General features: G+C 38.8%; 1 protein-coding gene across 1 annotated transcript in view; it reads left to right on the top strand.

Moving 5' to 3' along the window:
• The window catches only part of CA10 (carbonic anhydrase 10), an 845,692-nt gene that overhangs the window by 689,111 nt on the left and 131,660 nt on the right, over positions 1 to 24,921 (top strand). The window contains 1 exon segment of the mRNA NM_001079609.1: positions 8,075 to 8,260. Coding sequence (NP_001073077.1) covers positions 8,075 to 8,260 — 186 coding nt within the window.

Here is a 24,921-nt window from a genome sequence, read left to right as displayed (position 1 = left end):
GAGAAAATAGAAACAGAATAGAATAGAAATGTCACATAAGCTTTGTAACACATCAAACAAATAACTATTTATTGAATGTTTTGTAATTTCTGAAGGTGAGATTCACTCAAGCTTAGCTGTCCACAGTAGACATCAACCATACAAGTGCTATCTCCATTAAGCCAAAAGATTTTCAGTATATTTATTTTGTGAATTAGGTCTTTTAAAAAAGATGCACTTCCTCTTTTTTTCCACAATCCGATAATAGGGAGTTTGACAACCTGAAGGACTTGAACAGAATCATCTCTAATATCCCATGCAAACTCAAAGATAAAGCTATCTTGTTGTGTGTATAACCAATTTATTAAAAGCAATTTATTTTAAAAGTTATTAATAAATTGTTTCTTTTTAATTGTTCTATAATTCAAACATACATTATTACAAACTGGCTCTACTCCAATATGACTAATGTTTGGAGAACAACTTTAGTATAGTTGACTTTATAAACTATATAATATAGAAATTATGTGTGCATGCATGCTAAGTCACTTCAGACTCTTTGTGACCTTAAGGGCTGTAGCCCACCAGGCTCCTCTGCCCATGGGATTCTCCAGGCAAGAATATGGAGTGGGTTGCCATGCCCTCCTTCAGGGGATCTTTCCAACCCAGGGATCAAATCTGTATCTCCTGTAGCCCCTGCATTGCAGGTTGATTCTTTACTGCTGAGCCACCAGGGAAGCTCACAGAAAATACATACTATTATATTACATATATCAGCCTGTTATGTGTGGTATTAGCACAGCTGCTTAAGAGCTGTTTAAGGAAAATATAGTAAAGAAAGTAAATGGGATTTGAAGATAAATATGATGGTTAATTTTATGCGTTAAGTTGTCTGAGTTATGGTGCCTGGGTATTTGGCCAAACACTATTTTGGATGTTTCTGTGTGGGTAGTTTAAGTAAACTCTGGGAGTTGGTGATGGACAGGGAGGCCTGGCATGCTGCAATTCATGGGGTCACAAAGAGTTGGATAGGACTGAGCGACTGAACTGATTGACTGAATGACTGTGAGGGTAGTTTTGTATGATATAAATTTTTAAGTCAGTGGGCTTTGAATAACACAAACTTCCCCTCATAATTTGTCTGGGACTCATTGCATCAGTTGAAAATCTGAGTAGAACAAAAAGACTGGCCTCCTCAGGTAAGAAGTAATGCCGCAGTAATTGGACTTAGGGCCTGAACTACATCATCAGTTACTTTTGGGATCTCTAGCCTGCCAGGACACCCTTCAGATTTTGGACTCACCAGCCTCCATAATCACGTGAGCCAATTCTTTAAAATAAATCTCTTTCCACATTGTATTGATTCTGTTTCTCTGGAGAACCCTAATATAATAAATAACCCCAGACCTTATGAACTCTGAACCACTGAGGGTTTCCTATGCTATCAATCCATATTTGAAGAATGCATCGGTAGGTAATCAGTGTGTGATCTAATAGTTCCCAGTGGTTAAAAGTATACGCTTTAGAGCAAGAGACATGTGGGATCAAGCTCTGTCTCCCTTGTTCTCTTTGCCTCAAGATGCGAAGAAGCCACAGAGATCAAGGAGAAAAGGTATGCCTGTGGAAGGCCTCCACTCTATGCAGGCTTGGCACCAAAGCTTCGCATCCAAGAAGAAGCAAACAGCACAGATCTAAGTACCACACTGGATTTGGTGATGGAGAAATTGTGAAGATTAATTAATTTCAGATTCAGTACTTAGCACCATGTGTGTGTACATGCCTGCTCAGTCATGTCCAACTCTTTACAACCCCATGGACTGTAGCTCACCAGGCTCCTCTGTTCATGGGATTTGCCTTGCAAGAGTTGTGTAGTGGGGTTCCATTTCCTCTTCCAGGGGATCTTCCTGACCCAGGGATCAAACTCGAGTCTCCTGCATCTCTTGCATTGCAGGTGGATTCTTTACCATTGAGCCATCCAGGAAGCCTGTACTTAGCACCATATCTGACACCAATTAAGGATTCAAACCAAGATGTCAAGTGTTATAAATAGGATTGTCGCTCATTTTCAAAGAATGAAAAATCCCCTTAATATTGGCTCAATTTTTTTCCTTCTAAAGCAGCAATGTCAGCAGAATGAAAGAGGAATTGAGTCCATTAGTAAGAGGTCCTGGCTAATTGTGAGCTGCCAAAAAACACTGTATCTGCCATATTAGAACAGCCAACTTTACAATGTGAGCATTTGCTCAAATCAAGATCATTAGACTTGGAATCAGGAGACAAGGCATTGAGCATTCACCAACTACACTTACTTCTCTCACTTACAAAATGGGCATGACATCTCTCATCTCATTTTGTAGTGAATTAAAATAAAACAAAAAGGAGAACTGTGAGGCATCCAGAGGCAACCTGGATATCTCCTGCAGCTTCAACTTATATCCTGAATGGTCTGAACTCAGTTTCCTGGTCTACATAATATAACTTTTTCCAACATGCTGTGCATCAAAGTAGTTCACAAAGTAGAACACTATAAATTAGCATTACAGGTAAGATGACACTGCTGCAATGTTAATTACTACAGTGCAGATGTACCATTAGATATCATATATAATGTTGTCAAGCCTTTATTTTTAAATTAAATTGCAACACACCATTACCTTGGATACACATTTTTTTTTTTTTTAATCAATGTCTGGGGGAAGGGTAGGGGAATAGGGGTATTGTCTTTAATTGTTAAAATACATAAGCAAATAGTAGAATTTCAGATGGATTCCCCATAACTTCCTTCCCTCACTCTGGTCTCTATAATAATAGAGATTGTGAGCTCCTTGAGGCAGGGACCATTCCTGCTTTCACTCACCACACTGTCCCCAGATCCTAGCACACAGCCAGAGGAATGAATAAAGATAGAGCCTTGGAAGTAGAAGTCTGGAAGTATGCAGTGGGAGAACTAGAAGGCACGGTAGTTTATTCCTGGTTATCCTGGTTTCAAGTTTGCTTCATGGCCTTCAAAATGATCTTGGATATTCCCCATATCCAAAGCTTTAAAATACGAAATGAGAGGCAACTGAATCATCACAATGCAGAAGTCAGTAAAAGTTCTTCATTGTGACTTTTAGAAAGTGGCACTGTATTCCATTGGGCTATAGTCTCTTAACATCAGGTCGCTTCACATCAGCTAAGCGCCCATTGTCAAAAGTAAGGAAGGAAAATAATTAAAATGTTTGATCATTACATGTATTAAATCTCACAACAAACTCATGAAGGAATTTTTCCCAATTTTTATCTGTGTAAAAATCACATCTTAACCACATCTTAACACACATCTTAAAACCACATCTTAACCTTAACTTTTACATTCAGCAGTATTAAGTACAACCTCCATCCATCTCTAGAACTCTTTTCATCTTGCCCATCTCAATGGGCATAACTCTATGCCCGTTAGGCAATAACTTCCATTCTTCTCTGCCCCTCCTCCCCAACCTCTGGTAACCATAATTCTGCTTTCTATTTCCATGATTTTGACTATTCTAGGTACCTCATATAAGTGGAATCCACTTACATTTGAAGTAATTACTGAAGAGCTTATTTCTATCATTTTGGTATTTATTCTATATATCTTATACTTTTTTTTAATCCTACATTTTCATAAGAGAAATTCTCTTGTCTCTATTTTACTATTAAGGAAACTGAAGCTTCAGGAAATTAACTGAACTACTGAAGTAACCAAGAGGCATATTGGGAATCCTTTGACTCAAGAGCCCTTTATTCTTGTCTCTACTTTGTGTCAGGGTGTTTTCTAAGTACTTGGAAAGTGCAGACAAACATAGGACATGGTCTCTGCTTTGTTTCAATGGGCAATAAGTTTCTTAGGAAAGTTCAACAAATACACTGAGATGATTTTTAGAAGTGCAGGGAAATCAAATATACTTGTTTATTTGACTAGAGCACATATCCTATAAGAATTTGAAGTAGCTCCTGTATGCAGCTTGCATACTATAGGTACCTCGTGAATGTTACTAGTTGAATTAAGGTCATTTGAAGAGAATGTGAGATCCAGTTCTGCTTTGTGGGATCGACTCTAGGCAACAGATGGCTTTGACAATAGACAATAAGCACTGCAATAATGCATACACCATTTAACCCAGAGTTTGCATAATGAAATATCTCTGAACTAGTAAACATGTTTTTCCATAAGGATGCTCATTGCAGTATTCTGTTGTTGTTGAATCAAAGATCCAGTTGTAGTGCTATACAATTTTCACACAAATGATTTCAAATAATCCCATATTAATCCCTTCTTTCTTCTACTCCTATGTTGCTTCTCCCTCCTTCCCTTGCTCCACTGGTAACCACACTGCAATATTTTTAGCAATAGTGAAAAGGAAAAGTGTAAAGTGAAAATGTAAAGATTCAACAGTAAGTTATATATTTTTACAATGGAATATTATGAAACCATTTCAAAGTGATATTATAGCAGAATGGTTAATAACCTCGAAATATTCAAGTGACTAAAACTAATATATGTTTACTATATATTAGTATAAAGTGATATGTAATAAATATATTAAATTATTATGCATGATAGTTGTATGTAATATATTATATATATAAATTTTATATAATATATTTACATATATAGACAATCCATGTGAAAATAATTTGTTACATATATAAAATGATCTCATTAAAATATAGGCGTATATGGTTATGAGTGTGAAGAGGTATATACCAAAATATTACTGTTGATTACGGGTTAGCTGTGGAATTGTGACTGATTTTTATTTCCTTGAGCTGTTCTGTATCTTCCTACTCATGTATAATGTCTATGTATTATCTTAATAAGTAGAAAAAATAAATTTTGCTGAAAGATGAAAACAGTGCCAAACACAAATCTATCTCTACCATTTCATTGCAAAGAAAGACTTGAACTGAGACAAGAAAAGAAGACAAGCTCTCGTTATGTAACACTGACTAAATATACATTTATTTGAGATTGGAAAAAGAAGTAGAGTCTTTGATATGCATCATTTGGTTCAAAGAATAGATAACTTACAAAATATAAATCCCTTTGTAAGATACAAAGTATCAGAAGAAGTGCAGCCTGGGCCTCATGAAGGAACTGGAAGGATGTGCAAAGGATTTCTGAAGGTAAAGTAGATATTGTCTCCAATTCTCTCTCTTTGAATAGTTTCCTCTTCCACTGTTGGCATATCTACTTCCTTCTTCTCCTGCTCTGGTAAGACTTTCAAGCTGATCAGCAGACTGACTATCTGAGCCCCAAGGGACTTTCTAGTTCAGCTACTCTATACTGTCCAGAGTTTTTGTTGATATTTTCAGACTCACAGGACAGAGAAGATGATTGACTTAATATATCAGTTGTATTTTGCTGTATAACAAATCTCAAAGCTTAGGTACTGAGAACAGCCAATTGTTTTAGCTCCACAGAGTGTGGAAAGCTATGGTCTGTGGATGGGGAAACAGTGGAAACATGTCAGATTTTATTTTTCTGGGCTCCAAAATCACTACAGATGGTGACTGCAGCCATGAAATCAAAAGATGCTTACTGCTTGGAAGGAAAGTTATGACCAACCTAGACAGCATATTCAAAAGCAGAGACATTACTTTGCCAACAAAAGTTCATCTAGTCAAGGCTATGGTTTTTCCTGTGGTCATGTATGGATGTGAGAGTTGGACTGTGAAGAAGGCTGAGTGCCAAAGAATTGATGCTTTTGAACTGTGGTGTTGGAAAAGACTCTTGAGAGTCCCTTGGACTGCAAGGAGATCCAACCAGTCCATTCTGAAGATCAGCCCTGGGATTTCTTTGGAAGGAATGATGCTAAAGCTGAAACTCCAGTACTTTGGCCACCTCATGCGAAGAGTTGACTCATTGGAAAAGACTCTGATGCTGGGAGGGATTGGGGGCAGGAGGAGAAGGGGACGACAGAGGATGAGATGGCTGGATGGCATCACTGACTCGATGGACGTGAGTCTCAGTGAACTCTGGGAGTTGGTGATGGACAGGGAGGCCTGGCGTGCTGCGATTCATGGGGTCGCAAAGAGTCGGACACGACTGAGCGACTGATCTGATCTGATCTGATCTGAAACCAGGCAATTGGTGGATCCATCATAGAATGGCCTAGTCTAAAATGGCTTCTACTGGGATGGTTCTCCTCACTCTGGTATCATGCTCTAGCAGGCTACCCCAGGCTTGTCTGCATGTTGGTCTCAAGTTTCTGAAAAGGAGTAAAGACATATGCAAGGTCTCTGAAAGCCTGCTCTTAGAATATTGTATCCAACAAGTGACAAGAACTGTCCAAATTCAAGGGGTGAAGGAGAAAGCTCCTCCTGTCTTAATGTGAGTAGCTACAAGGTCACATTGTAAGTAGTGTAATTACAGGGAGAGGAAGAATTCTAACCATTTTTGCAATTTGCCAATAATCTGCCAAGGACCCAGGCTGACACAGGTTCCATCTTGTAGCTGTACCACATTTACATATTTCCATATTGCCCCCTTGATTGATATATCAGGTGAAGAAAGAGACTGGAGAATTGTGCATAAGCTTTTCACTGTTTCAGCCTGGAAATTACACTTGTCATGGGCCCTCACAGACCATGGCCAACATCAACCACATGAGCTCTACCTTATAGCAAGATGGTGTAATAATAAGTCAGTGAAGTATTTAATGAGCACTGCTGTCTCTGCCACAGTGAGAAATCTATAGAACTAAAATAACTAATCATTCACAGGACTGGTGTTAGGAAACTGTAGGGGCAGGTAAGGCTAATGCTATAGAGCAAATATATGAAAAACCTATCTAATGAAGTTATCAGAAGTTATGTGAATCCCTTAAAAAGTCCCTAGGGCTGAACCCAAAGAAGTCAGAGTAAATAGGTAGAAAATCCAAGAAGCTCAGCAACCACTAGCCCAGAAGCATATCATCCAGACCCAGTCAAAGTTTCCTTTAAGCTTTCAATCTGCTTCTAGAGCTAGGTTGACCCAGGAGGCAAAGGCAATGCAGCTCCAGGTAGGATTCAGTGTTTTAGAATCAAGTGTTGAGAGGCACTAAGGTCATAGTCAGGAAAATTAAAGTAAGCATCAAGTTAAAGAGGAAAGAAGGAAAAGAAACCTTAAGTAGTAAGGTTAGCAGCTTGCATGGGCTGAAGCAACAGGGAATAAGAATCTGTGAAATGAAAAACTTGTATGAAATTCTTTAGCTCAATATTGAGGCCATGAGTTGCAAGGACAGATCAAAGTTCTGACTCTGTACAGGGTAAGAGAAGGACCTAAAACAAGATACTCCAGACCGGATGCTTGAGACTTCAGACCTAAGCCTCAGTCTCCCCCTAGAGTTTGCTCCTGTTCACTCATTTTATCTTCCTCATCTCTCTCCTGATAACATCTCATCCTTTCTAATTGCTTTCTTCAATTTCTCTCCCTCTTTTTTTTTTTTTTCTTTTTCAATTTTATTTTATTTTTAAACTTTTTTTTAAATTTAATTTAATTTTTATTTTTTTTGTGTGTGTTTCTATTTGTTTTTTTTTTTTTTTAACTTTACAAAATTGTATTAGTTTTGCCAAATATCGAAATGAATCCGCCACAGGTATACATGTGTTCCCCATCCTGAACCCTCCTCCCTTCTCCCTCCTCATACCCTCCCTCTGGGTCGTCCCAGTGCACCAGCCCCAAGCATCCAGTATCGTGCATCGAACCTGGACTGGCGACTCATTTCATACAGAGATTTTAACTTTTGCAGCATCTTTACATTCCAAATATTTATGGTAAGAAGCCAAGTTAATTGTTTATAAGGTGCAGTGCCCAAAGTATTAGTCACAATTGATGAGGTCTCCTTTGAATTTCTACCTCAGATTCCTAATTGACAATGTGGCTTGTGCCTCACAGAAAGTACCATAGAGGCCATATAAGACAGAAATGCCCTCTAGGAAGCCTGTCACTTCCTACTCCGTATGTGGACTTAGCTTAGTGTCTTACTATCAAAAAGAAACAAAAGGGATTGTTCTAAATACCATGCTGGTTTGAGTGAGAAACAGAAATGGAAGAAGAGCCTTTTTTGACCTGTTTCCCATTGTCTTGCAGGTCAGTGGAACAATGTACAACACTGGAAGACATGTGTCCTTGCGTCTGGACAAGGAGCACTTGGTCAACATATCAGGAGGGCCAATGACATACAGCCATCGGCTGGAGGAGATCCGGCTACACTTTGGGAGTGAGGATAGCCAAGGGTCAGAGCACCTCCTCAATGGACAAGCCTTCTCTGGGGAGGTATGTGGGGTTATTGAAGTAGTATGAGTAAGTGCCAATTAATAAAATTTGATGCCTATTTATATCCAAGGTGGGATGACAGATTGAAAGACTGCTCTTGAATCTATGAAATAAGAAGATCTGTGCCTCCCTTCTCCATCTGTCTTTTACAAGTTGATATAGATGTTTATATTGAGCTTCCAGTGTTCTCCAGGGAAGACCACAGTGATACTTGAAAGTTCCTCCTGAGACATTGGTAAAGCTCCTTTGTGACTAATGACCTAAGATATCACCAGAACATTATTTCAACCCTAAACCCTCACCTTCTATGTATGTCTTCACTAACATTCACACTATCTGGGCAATCAGTCTTCTATATTTCACATATGTTCACATAAATTCCATAATTCTCCCTTCTGGTAGAATGGGTCTTATTTGTACAAAACTATAACTTATAGCAAAGTAAATGTCAAGGAGCTAAATAGCCTGAGTTTCCATAGAATGGAAAGGTCATTGTGTGCCACCATTAATGGTGAGTATCATCATGTTCATTAACCCAGACAGAATTCAGACCACATCAGTGAGCCAATTAACTCCTTCAGTTATAGACAAGAGCTACAATTTAAATGAATATCATATGTGTTATGACACTTGACAAGCAGGATGTAGTTAATTTGACCTGTTTTGCCCTCCTTACACTTGATGGTGGTTATCATTAGAGGTCAGGCATCCTTATATGCTAAGTACCCTGTAACTAGGTTTCTGTTTAAGAGTTCTCAATAACCGATGTCAAGAGGGTATTGAAATAACAGAAGTATGTATCTCACTATTGATTTGGTCTTGACTAATATTGATTAATATTTTAATCAAGATCATGTTTAAACTTGGCATTGTTTTTAGTATAGTAAGTTCATATACTGAGAAAGAGAACCGCAAGCTTAATGAGGACAGTGGCTGGATTTTCATGATCATTCAAAATATATCAACTGAGGACCTAACTAGGTACTGTGCTAGTTACTAGGGACATGGACGTTAAAAATAAAATAAAGACAGAGCTCCTACCACAGAGGAGCTCAAAGAAATGTTATCTTCAAATCAGTAAAGTATAATGCCATGCTGTAGGGTCTTCCAGATGGTGCAGTGGTAAAGAATTTGTTTGCCAGTGCAGGAGACATGGGTTGTCTCCTAGATTGGGAAGATCTCTTGGAGTAGGAAGTGGCAACCCACTTCAGTATTCTTGCCTGGAAAATTCCATGGACAGAGGAACCTGGTGGGCTACAGACCATGGGCTCACAGGAGTTGGACACAACTGCACAACTGAACATGCCCACACTCTGCTGTAATGGAGATGTAACAAGGCCCTGCCTAACTTTAAGGAAGAAATGACAAATTTTTATTGAAGGGTTCAGAGTAAGCTTCACAAAGGAGGTGCCCTTTGAACTGGGCTGAGAAGAGAAGCAATGCAAAACAATTTTAAGTTTGGGAGTCAAAGGTACATACTAATTGTGTGACCTTTATATGGTTACTTGATCCTTCTAAAGCTGAGTTTAGACACCTCTCTAGGTTGTTTAGAAAATTAAGTGGGATTAAAGATGTAAGGAACACCAAAAATACTCAGTAGTTGATAGACAGTAAAGATAAAGCAGGAAATGAGGGACAGCAAAGGGCTTACGTTGTGTCAAGGCATTGTGCATGGGGGTAGCTACACATGGATTTCATCTGTGATCTATTAGTAAGGGCTGCCTGGAGGACCAGGCTGAGCAGGACTATGACTCTCCTTCCTATATCTGTAGGAAACAATTCTAGGAATGATTTGGGTTGTCTTCCAAAGGGATATAGGCTTTACTGCACCTTCCAATGACAAAATCCTACCTAACCTATGATTTCCTTAGGGGAATTGTTTTCCATTTGGATTCTGCTGAGGGTTAGCCTCAGTGAAGTAACTATATTCTATCCTGCATGTTAACATTTTATTTTTATTTTGAGCTATTTTCAGAGCCTCCTTTGGTTTCTGTTTGGGGCTATCCTCTGAGAGGACCCAAGTAGACACCTCAGCAACAAAGCATGTGTTTCTTTTGTTGATAGTGAATAATCACATTGCCATCTGCCCCATCTATCATTACAGATCGTGATAAGTCAATTAATGTCAGGCATTTTCCTCGGCACAGTGGAACAGTCATTTATCTGAAGAGCTGTAGATTAATTGCAGTCTTGTCTAGAGAGGTTATTGTAATTGATGGCAATCATTTGCTTTGTTTTATAAAGCTGCATGGATGTATGACACAGTCAGCAACTGTGTTTTTATAAAAATTATTCATGTCCTACACAATAAGTCCTAGATGCTTTGTTGGGGGTTGGTGATAAATGAGCATATTCAGATATTCAAATATCTAGATTTTTTAAGATAGGAAAATTAACCATTTTTAATAAGTAAGAACTTTAGCTTGCTAATCAAGTCTCAGTAGTTAAATTAATGCCCAGTATATAGTAAGGAGGAGAAGGCAATGGCACCCCACTCCAGTACTCTTGCCTGGAAAATCCCATGGACAGAGGAGCCTGGTAGGCTGCAGTCCATGGGGTTGCTAAGAGTCGGACATGACTGAGTGACTTCACTTTCACTTTTCACTTTCATGCATTGGAGAAGGAAATGGCAACCCACTCCAGTACTCTTGCCTGGAGAATCCCAGGGACTGGGGAGCCTGGTGGGCTGGCGTCTATGGGGTCACACACACAGACACGACTGAAGTGACTTAGCAGCAGCATATAGTAAGGTATTAGTGAAAAGTAAAAATACATTAACCAGAAAAAAGATAATATTTGAAAATAATCATTTCTATGGATTAAGTTGCAGTAGTGAGGCTAAATAAGAAGAATCTTTATATTATTGGGGAACTGTAATAATCATTTTGAAAACCTTCCTTAAGTTCTTCATTTCAAAGGGTTAAGGGGGTACACTGAGAATTGTACCAGCCACTTCATGGGATTCCTGTGGCCACTTCCTGGCCAGATCCAGTTTCTTGAATCTTGATTCTGTTCAAACACATTTGAAGATGGAAAAAGTCTATAACTGTTGCTATGTAGATAAGATCTGTCTAATTAAAAAGAGAAATAAAGTCCCATGTAAAATATGTATTTTTGTGACTTTGAATCAGAGAAACAAGTATCTCAGAACAAACAACTGAGACTAAACAACAGATAATGCAGGCCTTGTCCTCTTAAAACCAGTTATCGCATCTTTCAGAGATTCATTTCATTAAAGTAACACAAATTTGTAAGAATAAACAACTAAAATCAAATTTTCCTGAAGTGTGCAAGGGTATGAAAGTGCTGAAGTATACATGCCTGAGCACCAGAGCCTGGTGAGATACTGAATATTTCTTGGTGGAGGTACTAGAGAAATCTAACTAGCACTCTGTGGGAGCCTGGGACTTCCTGATAGGGATGATCCATTAGCACGATTGGAGATTTGAGGGGGAATGAAAATTGGAATATTTAAAAATAACAGATATGCAAGTAATAAACATGAAAGAGCTACTTGAGTGCCATGGTAAAACTCTTCCCTCTACTCTGATTACCAGCTGTCTCCCTCCCCCTATATCCAGCACAGCCCATTTGTTTGTCTTCCAAGCCTTCTTCCCTCCTCCCAGTCTGTAAAGTGTTGTCGTCTCCTTTTGACTTCCATAAAATCCTGTATTCATCTATTGTAAAAGTCCACAAACTGTAGACCATGGGACAAGTATAGCCAGGGAGCTAAGAATGGTTTACCCTTTTAAAGGATGGCTTTTTTGAAAAAGAAGAATATGCAACAGAGATCATGTGTGGCTTGCAAAAGCCAAAATATTTACTACCTGACCATTTAGAGAAAAAATTTGTTGATCTTAATTCTACTAAATTACCCATCACTATAAATTTTATAGCTGTTTATTCTCATTTCTGGAAATATGGTTCTTTGTTAATAGTAATTTAATCTTAATCATGACTGTATTCCCAGAACCTTAAACTCTCACATGACAGCAGAATCAATAAAGGTTTGCTGAATTAAGGAAAAAATAATCTTGGTAATTCCCACAAGGACAGATTTTTGTTGTTTTTGCTATTCTTCTTTGTATGCCATGCACCTAGAACTGGACATGGAACAACAGACTGGTTCCAAATAGGAAAAGGAATACGTCAAGGCTGTGCATTGTCACCCTGCTTATTTAACTTATATGCAGAGTACATCATGAGAAACGCTGGGCTGGAAGAAGCACAAGTTGGAATCAAGATTGCTGGGAGAAATATCAGTAACCTCAGATATGCAGATGGCACCACCCTTATGGCAGACAGTGAAGAGGAACTGAAAAGCCTCTTGATGAAGGTGAAAGAGGAGAGTGAAAAGTTGGCTTAAAGCTCAGCATTCAGAAAATGAAGATCATGGTATCTGGTCCCATCACTTCATAGGAAGTAGATTGGGAAACAGTGGAAACAGTGTCAGACTTTATTTTTTTGGGATCCAAACTCACTGCAGATGGTGACTGCAGCCATGAAATTAAAAGACACTTACTCCTTGGAAGGAAAGTTATGACCAACCTAGATAGCATATTGAAAAGCAGAGACATTACTTTGACAACAAAGGTCTGTCTAGTCAAGGCTGTAGTTTTTCCAGTGGTCATGTATGGATGTGCAAGTTGGACTGTGAAGAAAGCTGAGCGCCCAAGAATTGATGCTTTTGAACTGTGATGTTGGAGAAGACTCTTGAGCGTCCCTTGGACTGCAAGGAGATCCAACCAGTCCATTCTGAAGGAGATCAGCCCCGGGATTTCTTTGGAAGGAATGATGCTAAAGCTGAAACTCCAGTACTTTAGCCACGTCATGTGAAGAGTTGACTCATTGGAAAAGACTCTGATGCTGGGAGGGATTGGGGGCAGGAGGAGAAGGGGACGACAGCAGATAAGATGGCTGGATGGCATCACTAACTCGATAGACATGAGTTTGAGTGAACTCCAGGAGTTGGTAATGGACAGGGAGGCCTGGCGTGCTGCGGTTCATGGTGTCGCAAAGAGTCGGACACGACTGAGCGACTGAACTGAACTGAACTGAACTGAACCTAATCCTATTCCAAATATGGTAAAGAACAGAAAGGGATTGAACAATTGTGTCACCTTGTAGGAATTTTGTATCCATCGGAAAGACAAGCCACAAACATAAATCAATTATTGTGCAGTGCAACCCAGAACTTATTCAGTCACGTCCGTAGGTGACTACAGATTCTCACTCTAACATCTAGTCATTATTATATATGTGTTGTGATTTACTTTCACTTATTCTCTTAGTTAACAAATAATGATTGAGAGCCTACCATGTGCTACCATAAATAAAATAGGTAAAAATCCTGCCTATAAGGTGATTAGGCCTGGGTGTTGTTGTTTAGTCACTAACTAATGTCCGACTGTTTTGTAACCCTATGCACCTGCCTTTAAGGAGTATTTAATCTACTGGAAAATCCCACTTTCCCACAGACTGTTAAATCCCTTCAGCCATAGAGTAGGTTGTACTTTGTAATATCTTCCCATACATGTGACAGGAACTTAGTAGATTGAATGAGTAAATGAATGTATTTAAAAGATTGTTGTTGTACAGTCACTAAGTCATGTCCAACTTTTGTGACCCCATGAATTGCAGCATGCCAGGTTTCCCTGTATTTCACTATCTCCTGGAGTTTGCGCAAACTCGTCCATTGAGTCAGAGATACCATCCAACCATATCATCTTCTGTCTCCCCCTTCTCCTCTTACCCTTAATCTTTCCCTGCATCAGGGTCTTTTCCAGTGAGTCAGCTCGTTGCATTAGGTGGCCAAAGTATTAGAGCTTCAGCTCCAGCATCAGTGCTTCCAATGAATATTCAGGGTTGATTGCCTTTAGGATCGAATGATTTGATATCCTTGCAGTCCAAGGAACTCTCAAGAGTCTTCTCCAGCACCACAGTTTGAAAGCATCAATTCCTCAATGCTCAGCCTTCTTTCCTGCCTAATTGTGGCTCAGTGGTAAAGAATCTGCTAGCAATGCAGGAGACCTGGGTTCAGTCCCTGAGTTGAGAAGATCTCCTGGAGAAGGGAATGGCAACTCACTCCAGTATTCTTGCCTGGAGAATCCCATAGACAGAGGAGCCTGCCGGGCTACAGTCCATGGGGTCACGAAGAGTCAGACACAACTAATCGACTAACACTATCACTTCACTTTCAGGCTTCTTTACAGTCCTCTTCTAACATCTGTACAGGACTACTGGAAAAAATCATAGCTTTGACTGTATGGACTTTTGTCAGCAAAATGATGTCTCTGCTTTTTAATACTTTGTCTAGGTTTGTCATGGCTTTTCTTCCAAAGAGCAAGCATCTTTTAATTTCATGGCTGCAAGTCACTATCCACAGTGATTTTGGAGCCTAAGAAAATAAAACCTATCACTGTTTCCACTTTTTCCCCTTCTGTTTACCATGAATTGATGGGACAAATGCCATGACCTTAGTTTTCTGACTGTTGACTTTTAAGCCAGTTTTTTCACTCTTCTCTTTCACCTTCATCAAGAGGGTCTTAACTTCCTCTTCACTTTCTGACATTACAGTGGTATCATCTGCATATCTGAGGTTGCTAATATTTCTCCCAGCAGTCTTGATTCCAGCTTATGATTCATCCAGCCAGGATTTCACATGAGGTACACTGCATAGAAGTCAAATAAGTAGAGTGACAATATACAGCCTTGATGTACTCCTTTCTCAATTTTGAATTAACTTGTCATTCCATCTCCAGTTCTAACTTTTGCTTCTTGTCCTGCATACAGGCTTCTCAGGAGACAGATTAGGTCTTCTGGTATTCTCACCTCTTTAAGAATTTTCAGTTTGTTGTTATCCATGATTGTAATTTTCAGAAGGTATAAATTATGCCCATTATGTCATAAAATAAATTCTGCTGTCTTAAAGGCAAACCTAATAAAATCAAGGGCATTATTAATATAGAAGTTCCTGGTGTTTATATCAAATTATTTACAAATATAAGGTAAATGAATTTTTTATATACCTATAAGAAGCAATGGAAAATTGATAGCTGGTGTGCTAGAAAAATTCATTTATATTCCTCATTTTAGCCTTGGAATTACTGGTAAGATTAGACAAGGGAACTTGCCTTTGCCAGTGTTAGATGCCAAAGCTCTGGATTCCAGGAACCGTTCCTACCCAGCAAGCAAACTGGCCTTTAAGAAGCAAAGCAAACAGAGATTAGAAGCCCAGTGGTAAAGCTAATTATGATGGTATCAGCAAGCAGGTGATGATGCTGATTTAAGTATAGGCACTTTTCCCTTTGAACATTTTTATAATTACTTCAGGGAATGGACAGCCCAGTCCAACTAGCAGCTTCTTAGATTACAATTTTAGATGGACACTTTGTGGCTGCCTAAAAGAGAAGACACTGCATCTGAAGACAAATTGCTGAGATCAACTCATTATCCCATTGATTCTATCCTAACCTGCAGCATAATTTAACCTGGTCCTGCCAGGATGGCATTATGACAGCCAACATCTTCCTGTACTTGATGTACTTCCTGTATCTTTCCTCTTTATGATGATCTCAAAAGAAGCATACATGACTGAATGACTAAACAACAAACAACAACTGTTTTTAACACTTCCATGAACCATCTACTGGCAAGCACTTAAGTTGACACCATTGAAATAATTAGTGTTATTTTGTTCAGTCACTCACTCATGTCTAGCTCTTTGTGACCCCATGGACTGCAGCACTCCAGGCTTCCTGTCTTTCACCATCTCCTGGAATTTGCTCAAACTCATGTCCAATGAGTTGATGATGCCATCAAATCATCTCATCCTCTGTCATCCCCTTCTCCCCCTGCCTTCAATCTTTCCCAGCATCAGTATCTTTTCCAATGAGTCAGTTCTTCACATCAGGTTGCCAAGTATTGGAGCTTCAGCTTCAGCAGCAGTCCTTCCAATGAATATTCAGGACTGATTTCCTTAGGATTGACTGGTTTGATCTTGCAGTCCAAGGGACTCTCAAGAATCTTATCCAGCACCACAGATCAAAAGCATCAGTGCTTTGGTGCTCAGCCTTCTTCACTGTCCAGCTCTCATTTCATACATGACTACTGGAAAAACCATAACTTTGACTATACAGACCATTGTAGGTAAAGTGATGTCTCTGTTTTTTAATACACTGTCTAGGTTGGTCATAGCTTTTCTTCCAAGGAGCAAACTTCTTTTAATTTCATGGCTGCAGTCACTGTCCACAGTGAATTTGAAGCCCAAGAAAATAAAGTCTGTCACTGTCTCCACTGTTTCCCCATCTATTTGCCTTGAAGTGATGGGACTGGATCCCATGATCTTCATTTCTGAATGTTGAGTTTTAAGCCAGCTTTTTCAATATCCTCTTTCACCTTCATCAAGAGGCTCTTTAGTTCCTCTTTGCTTTTGGACATAAGAGTGGCATCATCTGCATATCTGAGGTTATTGACATTTCTTCCTGCAATCTTGATTCCAGTCTGTGCTTCATCCAGCCCAGTGTTTTGCCTGATATAATCTGCATATACATTAAATAAGCATGGTGACAGTGTACTGGTGCACATCAAGGTGACTCGTTATACAAATGCACATATATTATTTTTGAAAATATTTTCCATCATAAATTATGTTAATATATAAACTATAGTTCCCTGTGCTATACAGTAACCTTTATTGTTTGTTGAATATCTATTTTTTAATTAGAAATCTAGCACTCTATTCATACTAAGTCAAACAAGTGGAATCAAAATATCATAATATTTTTAGTTAGGCAAAAATTCATGTTATCTAATATATATATATATATATAAAATACATACTTTATATATTTATATATGTATATACAAAAGTTTTTTTTTTACTACAGTTGATAAAGGTTTCTTAAAGAACATCAAAAAATGAAGAAATGGAGAAATTGGAGAACATAAACTGAATGAAATGGGAGCACTGAATATAAAATACAAACATTGAAACAAACTAAATAAAAGTAAAAGATCATGATATAGTCCAGTTATTTTTAAACATGACTGCTCATTAGAAACATGTCTGGAACTCTGGAGAAAAAGGCAATACCTGAATTTTTTTTTTTTTAACATTTGTATTTTTCAAAAAATTTCAAGACAATTCTGATATACATTTGGATTTTTAAAAAGTGATTACAGGTTTTTCTATTAGATCCTAGATTTGGTGATATAGAGTTCTATTATTTTTCTGTTGATCAATCATAATACAGTTGTATTAAGAGAACAATAGTTACATAATCATAATAGTAAAATATGTTTATCAGTTTTCACAGTCACTAGCCAGACAAAAAAATAAATGATAATTACAATTGCAAGACATAATGGGAACATGATTAACTTAACAATATAAAATAAGTACATAAAATTTGGGGGGATCAAGCAGACTGCTGTAGTAAGTGGAAGTGCACACATGCACATATTTTCATCCACCTAACCAGTCTATGTTTGTTGGTGCATTTAATCCTTTTATGTTAAAGGTACTTGGTGTGAATGATCCTATTACCATTTTCATGATTTTGGGGGGTTTATTTTCTGTTTCTTTTCCTTCTCTTGTGTTTCCTGCCTAGAGAAGTTCCTTTAAGCATTTGCTGTAAAGCTGGTTGGTGGTGTTGAATTCTCTTAGCTTTTACTTGTCTGTAAAACTTTTATTTTTCCACCAAATCTGAAAGAGAGTCTTGCTGGGTAGAGTATTTTTTGTTGTAGGTTCTTCCCTTTCATCACTAAATATATCATGCCATTCCTTTCTGGCTTATAATGTTTCTGTTGAGAAATCAGTTGATAGCCTAATGGGAGTTCCTTGTATGTTATTTGTCATTTTCCCTTGTTCCTTTTAATATTTTAACACTGTCTTTAATTTTTGTCAGTTTGATTACTGTATGTCTCACTGTGTTCTTCCTTGGGTTTATCCTTCCTGGACTCCCTGTGCTTCCTCGACTTGGCTACCTATGTTTGGGAAGTTTTCAGCTATTATCTCTTCAAATATTATCTCAGGTCCTTTTTTCCTCTCCTTCTGGGACCCCAATAATTCAAAAGTTGGTGTGCCAGAGATCTCTTAGGCTGTCTTCATTTCTTCTCATTCTTTTTTCTATATTCTGTTCTGTGCCAAGGATTTCATCATTCTGTCCACCGTTATTCTGCTCTTGATTCTTTCTAGTGTATTATTCATCTCTGTTTGTTTGTTCTTTAGTTCTTCTACATCTTTGGTAAACATTTCTTGCATCTTCTCAATCTTTGCCTCCATTATTTTCCAAAGATCCTGGATCATCTTCACTATCATTATTATGGATTATTTTTCTAGAAGTTTTTTATATCCATTTCATTTTGTTGTTTTTCTGGGATTTTATATTTTCCCTTCAACTGAGACATAACTTTCAGCTTTATCATCATGATTAACTTTCTTTTGCAAAACTTTGTTTTGCCTACTGTGAGGGTGTGCTTCTTCTTGCTTCTTCTGTCTGCCCTCTGATGTCTGAACCAGAGAGGCTTGTGTAAGCTTCCTGATGGAAGTACTGGTGATGGGAAAACTGGGTCTTGCTCTGATGTACAGGGCTTTGCTCAGAAAAGTCTTAATCCAATTATCTGCTGATGGATGGGGTTGCACTCCCTTCCTGGTAGTTGTTTGACCTGACATGACCCAATACTGGGGTCTATGGGCTTAATGGGGTCTATGGCTTAATGGATCTATGGTAGGTTTAATAGGGGACTCCAAAAGGGTTTACTCCAAGGGGGACCTTCCAGTGCCCCGTCCCTGTGGTGAGCCCCTGCTGACCCATGCCTCCATGGGGGGCCCTCCAACACCAGCTGGTAACTTTGGTTCAGTCTCTTGTGAGGTCACTGCTCCTCTCCTATAGGAGCAAAAAAAAAAAAAGTTGTTTTTGCCCTCCAAGACTGGAGTCTTTGTTTCCCTCAGTCCACTGGAAGGCTTATAATCAAATCCCACTGGCCCCAAAGGCCATATTCCCTGGGTGTCCCCAGCTCCTCTGTCAGGTCCCGGTCTGGGAAGACTGATGTGGGATTCAGAACCTTCACAATAGCATGAGAACTTCTTTGGTGTTATTGTTCTCCAGTCTGTGGGTCACCCAGCCAGAAGGTATGAGATTTGGTTTGGTAGTGATTGTGCCCCTCCTACCATCTCACTGCAGCTTCTTCTTTGTCTTTGGATGGAGGTATCTTTTCCTGATGAATTTCAGCATTCTTCTGTTGATGGTTGTTCAACAGCTAGTTGCAATATTGCTGCTCTTGCAGGAGATGAGCACACATCCTTCTACTTCATCACCTTGAACTGGAAGACCCAACAATTTCCCACAGTTTGTTGCGATCTACACAAAGTCTTTAGCATAGTCAATGAAGCAGAAATTAATGCTTTTCCTGGAATTCTGTAGTTCAAATGGTAAAGAATCTGCCTGCAATGCAGAACACCCAGGTTAGATCCCTGGGTCAGAAAGATCCTCTGGATAAGGGAATGGCAGTCCACTCCAGTATTCTTGCCTGGAGAATCCTATGGACAGAAGAGCCTGGAAAGCTACAGTCCGTGGGATAACAAAAAGTCAGACACAACTGAGTGACTAACAGTACTACTACTAGCTTTGTCTATGATCCAACAGATTTTGGCAATTTGATCTCTGCCTTTTCTAAATCCAGCTTGTACATCTGGAAGTTCTCAGTTCACATACTGCTGAAACCTAGCTTGAAGGATTTTGGGTAGTACCTTGCTAGCATGTGAAATGAGTGCAATTGTGCAGTAGTTTGAACATTCTTTGGCATTTCCCTTCTTTGGGATTGGAATGCAAACTGATTTTTTCCAGTCCTGTGGCCACTGCTGAGTTTTCCAAATTTACTGGCATATTAAGTACAGCATTTTAACAGCAGCATCTTTTAGGATTTGAAATAGCTCAGCTGGAATTTCATCACCTCCACTAGCTTTTTTTGTAGTGATTCTTCTTAAGGTCCACTTGACTTCACTCTTCAGGATGCCTAGGTGAGTAATCACACCACCGTGGTTATCTGGATCATTAAGATCTTTTGTTTGTTTGTTTGTTTTGTTTTTGTTTTTTAGTTCTGTGTATTCTTGCCACCTCTTCTTATTGGTATGTTTTTATCAGTTTCCAAAGACACAGGAATAAAATCAACTGGAAAAGAAAATGCAAGCTAAAATGACTTACTTGTTCACTACTAATCTGACCAATGTCAATGTTCATTAAAATTTGTAAAATTTTCACCAAAGATCATATCTCCTCTTCAAAATGCATGCATTATATTTTATAAAGAAGTCTCCACAAAGCCTCAACCTAAAGTATCAGTGTTAGAGGTCCCACTGAGATCATTTCTTTCAACCTTCTTACTTACACAGAGAAAATTAGAGTCAGGGAGGGCAAGATACCTGCCCAAAATCACCAAGATTTGGGACCAGAATCCAAGTTTCCTGGCTCTTACTTTGAAATTTTAAATATTCTAAATAAAAACTCAATTATATAAAATCTTAAGATTCAAAAGACCCTTTTGCAACTGACTCATTGAGACTCCATGGACTATTCCACGGAATTCTCCTGGCCAGAATACTGGAGTGGGTAGCCTTTCCCTTCTCTAGGAGATCTTCCCAACCCAGGGATTGAACCTAGGTCTCCCACATTCCAGGAAGATTCTTTACCAGTTGAGCCACAGAGGAATCCCAAATAAAAATTCAGTTATATAAAATCCTAAGATTCAAAAGTCCCTTTTAGGTCAGCTGGTTTAGTCGCCCAGAAAGGCAAGTGTAGTGTGATATTCAGATTTCCTGCTTTAGTGATCAGAACCCCATCACAAGGGCACTTATACAATCCAACTCATAAAAGCAAATATATTGACAGATTATTTTACAAACATGAGCAATGATGAGTGTCCAACCAAAACACAATCAATCTGAGAACCTTTTTAGTCCCTGATTGCAAGAAGTATGGAAATAAAAGTTTAGAAGACCAAAATAGAAAATGAAATGCCTTAAAGACCCTTCATTTTTGTCTCAATAGGAAGATGCAACCTTACTATTACATTAAGAACCCAAGGATACAAGCCGTGCTTTTCTACAGTTTGAATCATTCCTCTCACCCACTCTCCTCAATAAACATCTAGAATATTATAGATTCAGTAATATTAAATATAAGTAATCTAATTAATAATATTGCAAAATTAAATAATTAGATGTCTAGCTGATCCATGGATGTGCTGCTACACAATTCAAAATAAAGCCATTTAAAACCTCCAGATTCGTTTTCTCTGACATATCAATAAACTTTTGCTGAAACAAAGCTAATCATTTCAGAGGTGCCAACTTAATTGCTCACCAGGTGATAGATAATAAACAGACCTGAAGATTAAAATATGAACTAATTACTCTACTCAATTCCATTTACTTGATTTCATGTTCCATTAATTCTTTGCATCATTTCTGGCAGAAGTCTTAGATTTATGGTCACCTCAAATGAATTATGCCACTTAGTTGCCTGTGGTGTGCTCACATTCAGAATTGATTGGAAAGGACAGAATTCCGGGCAGTTATTATTTAGCCAAAGCAGCCAAGGATATAGTAAGTGATGGTAACTATCTATTCCCAAATACCAGCCAGACTCATCCTCTATAAATCTGTCCCCATCTCAGTAGTAAAAGGGCAAAAATAGGATTGTTCTCATGATTATTCACTTGATCAGCTTGTTAGAGGCAGTCTCCAAGAGCAGTCATTGCCTTGGTCTGGAAGAGAGCTGCAGGAAAGCAGAGACAAATGCATCATGAGGGAAGAACACTGGAGACAGACACTGGGACCATGGGTCAGAGGGCAACATTTTGAAGTAGATCTGACTTTGAGACCCTATTCTGTCATTTACTAGTTGTATGAACTTTGTAAAGGCAGAACTGGGTAAGTCTTTGGACTTCCCTAACCTTTTAAGCTGTGACAAGAGGTAATAATGCCAGTTCTATAAACACTATAGAGTGATTGTGTGATGTCAAAAAAAAAAAAAAAAGAAAAGAAAAGAACAACCTGAGAAAGGGCTTTAAAAAGTGCTGTGCAAGTCAGTTGTTAGGCAGTAGAGCTCATATAGTCCAATATTCTTGCAGATAAAACATATAAAGATACAATGTACTGATGTAAAACTACCATCAGATTTCATTTATCGAGCATGCACTATGTTCCAGCTTTTGCTCAGGGCCTTATTGCACCCAATCCTCACAAGAAATTTGTGAAGTAACACTTATCAGCACCATTTTACAAAGAAGGAAGGAAAATTGGAAAGATCAAACAGCCTGCCTTCAGTCAGTTGGTTGGTATGGAGAAGAGCTAGGATTTGAACCCAGCAATGCACTGAATGACCTTAGATATAAGTCAGATCACCTCTCTAGTTATGCCTTTAAGTAGCTTCTTGATCATACTGTCTGTTCTCTCTAATCATAAATTATTATGTCTGTTACCTGAAATGATCTTTTGGCCTCTCCCAGTTCTATACCAGCCTTAAGATTAACCTGTATTTTTTCTGACTGTAAAGTGAGGCAGGAGCCTATTTCTCCAAGTGGCAGAATTGCTATGCAAAAAATGACACAGAATCATTTTGAATGCCTTCTGAGAACAATAATAGCTTCATTTGCCTTCTCAAATGGAAAGCAACTGGAAAGTTTCATACAGATACATATATTTCTCTCTCACTTCTTTGAAATATGATAAGCAAGATATTATATATCTGTGAATTTGGTTGTATATAAACACATCTGTTTCCCTCTACAAAACACGAGAAACCATATTCCTTACTCACAAGCAGCTTGAATGAATACAATTTCTTGCTTTGGATCTATTTGCTGAGCCAGAAATTTCTGGATTGAGCCTTGAAACTGAATCCTATAGGAGCTATTTGACAAAATGAGAATAGCCAGGAGGTTTTAAATCACTTTACCAACCAGAGGAAGAGAGAGACCCAGGGGCCGGATTCCTGCCTCAGGACTCAGTGCAATATACTAGTTTTTCAAAGCAAATAATTCTCTGATTCAAGAATCACTGTTGATGTATGGCAAAAATCAATACAATATTGTAAAGTAGTTAACCTCCAATTAAAACAAATAAATTTATATTAAAAAATAAATAAACAAAAGCCAAGCAGAAAACTTTGCAAAAAAAAAAAAAAAAAAAAAGAATCACTATGGTAGGCCCATGTGGCCACCTCAGAGCAACTGCTGTCTCCATAAGGGCCTTTGTGGAGGACACATTTCCTCCCTGCTGTGCCTGTCTCCCTAGGACTGTTGTGTTTCCTGTCCGGGTGGGCAGCAGAGACCTACTTGTGTGAGCAGCTGTTAGTTGCAGAAGTTAAGATTGATGCAATTTTTCATTCTGGTTTTTGAATCTTCATCTGTCACTTATCAGTTGTGGCCTTAGACAAGTTATTCAACCTCCTTGTGTCTCAGTTCCCTTGTTAATGAGACTAACAGTAATGCTCATGATATAGAGTTATTTTCCATCCTCCATCAACATTTAACAAGAATCCAGAATGGCATCTGTGTAGGAGGTAAGATTTCTAAAAATTCCATCAGCCATTGGGAATTGATTCCAAAAACTCTTACTCTAAGAAGATGGGTCTGAGGCCCTTTCTGATTGCCATTTTCTTACCAGTTTTAATACTCCTTGGAACATTAACAAAACATATACTGCACAAGTCACCATCCCCTCCTTTGTGTATTTGTCCTTAGCATATTTGCACCTTCTTCTGATACTCACACAGGCTCTGCATAGGCCAATCAAACCCCTAATAACACCAGCTTAGATTTACAGGGGAAATTCATCAGACTGAACGAGTACAAGGAAGTTTACCCCCATCCTGGGCTGCTAGGAGCACCTTTGCCACCCCCAGATAATAACTCATTCTTACAAAGGGTATCAGCAAATGGCATGTTTTCTCATTCCCTGTGAGTAGAAGGGGAAATTTTGAGCTGTTTACACAGGATGATCACATGCCCTGGTTTGCCTGGGACAGTCCAGCTTGATTCCAGTTGGTCCTGGTGTCATCATAACAGCACCTCCTTTTATTCTCAATAGTGCTGCAGTTTGCACAGTATCGATCATATGGTTACCCTCTGTCTAGATAACCTTAGTTAAGTAAGCAATTACCCTCTCTGACTCTCCTTTTTCTCATCCAGAAAATGAAAGGATTCAGTTCAGTTCAGTCTCTCAGTCATGTCCGACTCTTGTGACCCCATGAACCGAAGCACCCCAGGCCTCCCTGTCCATCACCAACTCCTGAAGTTCACTCAAACTCATGTCCATTGAGTCAGTGATGCCATCCAAACATCTCATCCTCTGTTTTCCCCTTCTCCTCCCGCCTTCAATCTATCCCAGCATCCAGGTCTTTTCAGATGAGTCAGGTTTTCATATCAGGTGGCCAAAGTATTGGAGTTTCAGCTTCAACATCAGTCCTTCCAATGAATATTCAGGACTAATTTCCTTTAGGATAGACTGGTTGGATCTCCTTGCAGTCCAAGGGGCTCACAAGAGTCTTCTCCAATACCACAGTTCAAAAGCATCAATGTTTTGGTGCTCAGCATTCCTTATAGTCCAACTCTCATATCTATACATGACTACTGGATAAACCATAACCTTGACTAGA

Source organism: Bos taurus, chromosome 19 (genome assembly GCF_002263795.3).
Source record: "Bos taurus isolate L1 Dominette 01449 registration number 42190680 breed Hereford chromosome 19, ARS-UCD2.0, whole genome shotgun sequence".
Lineage (NCBI taxonomy): Eukaryota > Metazoa > Chordata > Mammalia > Artiodactyla > Bovidae > Bos > Bos taurus.
This window is presented reverse-complemented; position numbering and strand designations above follow the sequence as displayed.